The sequence below is a fragment of the Triticum dicoccoides genome, chromosome 5A, assembly GCF_002162155.2.
Source record: "Triticum dicoccoides isolate Atlit2015 ecotype Zavitan chromosome 5A, WEW_v2.0, whole genome shotgun sequence".
NCBI lineage: Eukaryota > Viridiplantae > Streptophyta > Magnoliopsida > Poales > Poaceae > Triticum > Triticum dicoccoides.
In genome coordinates this window covers 107,256,737-107,262,574 of record NC_041388.1, presented here as the reverse complement: position 1 = coordinate 107,262,574, position 5,838 = coordinate 107,256,737, and the positions used below count along the sequence as shown (strand labels likewise).

Below are 5,838 nucleotides of genomic sequence, written 5' to 3'. Positions count from 1 at the left end.
TTAGGTGCATATGGTTGTGCCTTAGACAGGAAGTTTCTACTCCCGAGCTTAAATGCACCTCTGTGAATAGTAAAACCAAAAACAATAGTAAAAAAATGAAACAAAACTGATTTTCTTTTTGCAACAAACATTGTTGAATGCTACATACTTGCAAATTTCCGTGAAGAAAAGGCATTCCAGTGCCGTGGGAAAAAAATCAATGCTACAAAAAGACTACTTCAGGAATGTGATTTCATCACAAAAATTTGCACCTAAAAAGATAACTAAACAATGTTTGTTATAAATATATATACCAGTTTTTACTGTTCATAGAGAGCGTTTGAGCTCAGGATTAGAAGGGCGCTTTTGAAGTATAGGTAGATTCTTTCATATTACCAAGGAATTAACAACACTGAGCAAAGCACTGCAAACACCATTTGCGTCCTTCATTTTCCAAGGTACTCCAATTGGTGTCACGTGACACAAGTGAAATTTAGTAAATCCCTCACCGTTCACGAGTAAATGATGATCTCCATACTTCCTTGGATATTTTTCCCCCATATCTCGTCTATGCAGTACATATTGTGTATCTCATATTCTCATTATGTATAACTTCTTCAGATTCAAAACGTAGGTTCTTTTAGGAGGTTCAGGATGACACTTTAACCAAGATAAAACGTAGGTATATGTGCAAATAATGTCTCAGATAAAATAAATTACATGCTATAAAATCATATTACATGCAAATGTGACACAGTGCGAGGAGATGATAATATTTACTAGTTAAACCCACCATAAAATCTTCACTTTTACATAAATCATCATTACTATTACACTGAGGATATACTACATTTGGAGAACCTTGTGTTCTGCGGCTACATGATATCAGAAACTGTGGATTGAAGAGCTGTACATACCTCAAGATTGGGCTGACATGCCCACGACAACCCGACAAGTGTTTCAGTTACAAGCTGGAAGAAGGCGGCAAATATAAATTTCAAATACCTCACCTGGCAGTAGAGGCCTGTCACATAATTACATCACTCGGTTCGCATGATTGACTCCCACTTGCGCTAGTATCCAATAGATAAACACGTCCAAGAGGTAGGGCAATATCGGCACTGTTTTCATAACAGCGTGGGGTATTGAGACGCCGGACTTTCCAATTGATCCGGGATTTCGCTTTCTTGGACCTGTTCAGGGGCCTGAGGGAGAACTTGTGCCGCGGCGGCCTGCAGCCGAGAATGAGATTCCTGTTCCTCTTGTTGTTGAACCATGAATCTGCTCATCCGCTCGAGCAACTGCACTGCCTTCCTCTTTCCCCTTTCTGTGCCGTTCAATGCCAGCTCCCGCAACGGAACCATGATCCCGCACTCATGCGCACGGGCTAAATGCACAAGCTGTTGCTCGCCGCTGCACAGATGCAGCATCACAGCTGCAGCATTCTCTCTGTTTCTCGGTGACCCACTTCCGAGCAACTCGACAAGCGCAGGAACAGGCTCTGCTGCCCCGATAGCTGCCTTCCCCTCTTGGTGGCTGGATAGTATTGAGAGTATCGCCATAGCCTCGTCCATGAGAGCTCCTGTGGGGTTGGTTACTAGACCCATGATGAGTGGCACAAGGCCAGCTCGTATCGCACGGCCTTTGTTACCTTGGTAAATGCACAAGTTGAAGAGGGCTGCTGCTGCGTCTTTCTTACCCCGCTGGCTGCCCTCACTTAGCAACACTACAAGGGCAGGGATAGCCCCTGTTCCCCCAATCGTTACTTTGTATTCATCGACCACAGAGAGGCTAAAAAGGGTGGCTGCAGCATTTTCCCGGGCCTCCATACTGCCATTCTTCAGCACATGGACAACACTAGGCACAGCACCAGAGGACATGATGCTTGCCTTGTTGTCCTCGTGTATGGAGAGGTTCAGAAGTGCAGTAACAGCGTGTTCCTGAGTCCGCAAGTCAGATGACGATAACAGACTCAATAGCAAGGGAATTGCACCAGCCTCAGCAATGCATAGTCGGTTGTGTGCGTTCCGCTTTGCGAGGAGGCGAAGCTCTGCAGCAGCTGACCTCTGCTCCTCAGGGTCTGGAGAGCATAACTTGGATAACAGAGCATCAATATTAGCACGTTCACTAGAAGAGCATGTTGGCATTGGCTTGTTAGGCTGGGATGAGCGCTTAGGCGCTTCAATTCCGTTGGTTTCACACCACTGAGAGATGAGACTTCTAAGGACATAGTTTGGCGTCAATGTTGTGTTTGCCATCCTTTGCTGCGTAGTTGGGCAAGTGTGATGCCCAGATGCTAGCCATTTCTCGATGCACGACCGTTCATATGTCTGCAAATGAAAAGGAAAAAATATCTCAAATTATGTACTGAAGTTGCATTAGAGTTTAGTTGACAAATTTTAGTTCACCTGGCCAGTAGCAACTATCACAGGATCTTTCATCAGCTCGAGAGAAATTGGACAACGGAATTCATCAGGAACGATGACAGATTTCTGGTCCCCGCTGGTATCCATTATTTTGGAAGCCATAGGAGGGCCCATCTCAGGGTTGTTAGTTTGCACAAAGTCCTTGATTTTCTTCAGTAGCATTGACAATTTCTCAATGTGCTCTCCTGGATCCTGGCCACCACCAGATGCCACCATCTCATGCAGAGCAAGTGACTCTTGCGTGAGATCAGTGATAGTCATGAGGTGTAGCTTTTCTGACAACCTGTCAAGGATAGCCAGTTCTGCACTTGGGTCATAGGTCTTGTTATACAGAGATAATAGGTCGTTGTAGAACTCATCCTCAGGCATATCAACCCGTTCTTTTGCTCTTTTGAGCTGTGCATGCACTAACTCAACCTGGAGAGGATTGTTAAGTGTGACCAAAACTGTAGTTCAGTACTCCTCAACAATCCAAAAAGGATTCTGTTCAGTTAAGCTGATAAAATTACCTGTTCTTTAACTTCATCAGATATATCCAGTTCATTGTATGGAAAGTCATGCAAAGCTTGTTCCAACTGAGCAACTACTTCCTGAAATATATTCATTACTCTATCCCTATCAAAAACCTGCAAGAACACACACAAAAAATCAGTTTAGCTAACTGACTGGGACATAATGGCACAAAAAATAAGTACTGTTTTGAAGAGCATGCTCCTATAAATAAGATCTATAAGGTTGGCATGATATATTCAAAGGTCAAAGGGACAACAGAAATAAGTGGCAAAATGACAACATCAATAATCATTTTAAGAACATTCAAGTTTTAATATCTTCAAAGACTATGGTTCACATAGGATTGCACCAAGGGTCAGCTTTGAGCCCTTGTCTTGTTGTCTTGATGATGGATGAGGTCACAAGGGGCATACAAGGAGATATCCTATGGTGTATGCTCTTTGCGGATGATGTGGTGCTAATCGATGAAAGTTGGATGGGGGTTAATAGAAAGTTAGAGCTATGGAGACAAACTTTGGAATTGAAAGGCTTTAGGCTTAGTAGAACTAAAACTGAGTACATGAGGTGCGGTTTCAGTACTACTAGGCACGAGGAGGAGGTTAGCCTTGATCGGAAGGTGGTAACTCGGAGGGACATCTTTCAATGTTTGGGGTCAACACTGCAGAAGGATGGTAATATCGATGAAGATGTGAGCCATCGAATCAAAGCCGGATGGATGAAGTGGCGCCAAGCTTCTGGCGTTCTCTGTGACAAGAGAGTGCCACAAAAGCTAAAAGGCAGGTTCTATAGGACGGTGATTCGACCCACAATGTTGTATGGCGCCAAGTGTTGGCTGACTAGAGGGCGACAAGTTCAGCAGTTGGGTGTAGCAGAAATGAGCATGTTCAGATGGATGTGTGGCCACACAAGAAATGATCAGGTCTGGAATGATTCTAAGGATATCAAACACACAAAATACACCAGGCAAACTATATATCTTTCTTGTATGTGCAACAACAACAAGAACAAAGCCTTTAGTCCCAAACAAGTTGGGGTAGGCTAGAGCTGAAACCCATAAGATCTCAAAACCAACTCATGCTCTGGCACGTGGATAGCTAACTAAAGGCTTTGTTGTTGTTGTTGTTGTTGTTATTGTTGTTGTTGTTGTTGTTGTTGTTGTTATTGTTGTTGTTCACAAGCATTATATACAAGAAAGAAATATAGTTTGCCTGATGTATTTTGTGTGTCTGATATCCTTAGAATCACGATTCGAAAGGAAACATGTGGCACATAATAAGGCACTAAATAAACTTCATATCCAAACTGAATGGAAAGATTTCAGGACCACGAAAAGTAAACTGAATGAGGAAAACCACATGTAAATACATGAGGAGAAGAAAACATGTAGGAAACGGACAGCAAAATAACAAACAAATCTCGGTATTGGATCATGGGTGCACAAGTGCATGCATTTGATAATATGCCTCCCCTACTTGTGCTTTGGTATGTTTTATCCTCTTTTTCTGCATGAAACACTAGTTTCTTGGATGACTCTAGATTAAGGATTCGAGATAGTACCATGTCGCACGAGAAGGAGAACAGACGAAAACAGATCATAATACGATGGAGGCACTTAAGGGCATATTATCAAATCCCTCTTTGCACTTAAGGGCACTCAAGCCATTAATTACATAAACCCAACCATGGACTTAAACGGTTATCCTAGGGGGAGATTTCACACCAAAATGTATCGATTTTGACAAACAGTACAAATTTCTCGTAAAAAAATAACTGTGCAAATTTTAGTGAACAGAAAAGAACAACAAACTGAATTAAAAAACCATGATAATCCTAAGACCGCACTTCAGATAAAAAGGAAAATAGAATGAGCTCAGGAAGTGGAACACCAAAGGTTCACACAATGGAATTAGATCCTACTCGTTAGCCAAGCAAGGCCACAAACAATATGCAGATCAGAATCACAATTTTGATCCAAGGATCAGAAGCCCCATGTTTCTTTTATCATAGAATAATGCTAAAGTTACCTGGTTATTTTAGATGGCATAGCCAAGGTTAAAGTCGCGCTTTTCCATGTAAAATATCAAGAATACTAACGAATCATGAATCTAATTCGCCCACGGAGGCATCCGAGGACCAGGAATCTGACGAAATCAGGAACCGCTCCCGCGTGGGTAGGTAAAGGGACGTACCAAAGAGATCCTGCTTCCCTCGCGGCCGAGCTTGAGCAGCTCGACCGCCTTCTCCAGCGCGTCGGCGAGCGTCGCCAGCGCCCGCTCCTCCTCCTCCCCCGCGGGGCGGCGGCGCTCCCGGAGCTCCTCGGCGAAGGGTCCGAGGAGGCGAATTCGGCGGGACAGCGCCAGCAGCTGCCGCCGGTACGCGTTCCGGAACTCCCCGGGCGCCGCCACGGTCTCCACCGCGGCGGCGACCCGCTCCGCAGCCGGCGCCGGCGCCGGGGACTCCCGCTCCGCCTCCTCTTGGTCGCCGGCCATGAGACCGGAGAAGCAGCAGCCGGCCGCGTGGGGATCGGCTGGCGCTAGTGGCACGGGGCGGTAAAATACGGGGAAGAGCGGTCGCTTGGTGGCGCTGGCTGCTCCTTCATCTTATGGGTCGTCGGGGCGGTCAGCGCGTTGGGCTGGCCGAGTCGTCTTCCTCCTCCCTTTCTACACGGCAGATTTTTTCCAACGTCATTTCGGGTATACTTGGTGCAGGTGCACCGGCTGCCAATACCAGCCAACCGGACCGGCGATGGTTATGGACTATTTATCCTGGAAAACAAACTTTGTGAAAATTGTACACGATGTTTGTTGCGTATTCGTGTGGTGATTAGTTTCGTGGACTTCTTTTGATTGAAGAAACTGCCAGAAGTGTGATATTATAGTTCTACGTCATGTTTATACCGTGAGATTGTTCCAACGCGCCC

At 45.1% G+C, this 5,838-nt stretch overlaps 1 protein-coding gene across 1 annotated transcript; it reads right to left on the bottom strand.

Moving 5' to 3' along the window:
- Positions 1 to 686: 686 nt before the first annotated feature.
- On the bottom strand, positions 687 to 5,534 carry LOC119299805 (protein spotted leaf 11-like). Its single transcript, XM_037576951.1, has 4 exons — positions 5,108 to 5,534; positions 2,915 to 3,031; positions 2,388 to 2,822; positions 687 to 2,309 (listed from the first exon to the last, which is right to left on the bottom strand). Exons 1-4 carry the CDS (start codon positions 5,405 to 5,407, stop codon positions 1,107 to 1,109), a joined length of 2,055 nt encoding a protein of 684 aa, XP_037432848.1. The 5' UTR covers positions 5,408 to 5,534; the 3' UTR covers positions 687 to 1,106.
- Positions 5,535 to 5,838: the final 304 nt, after the last annotated feature.

Coding starts and splice junctions, on each gene's coding strand:
- LOC119299805 (XM_037576951.1), bottom strand. CDS start 5,407: ATGGCCGGCGACCAAGAGGAGGCGGAGCGGGAGTCCCCGGCGCCGGCG. Junction 3,032..5,107: donor AGGGAAGCAGGATCTCTTTG/GTACGTCCCTTT, acceptor GTGTTCTTGCAG/GTTTTTGATAGGGATAGAGT. Junction 2,310..2,387: donor TGATAGTTGCTACTGGCCAG/GTGAACTAAAAT, acceptor TTTCATTTGCAG/ACATATGAACGGTCGTGCAT.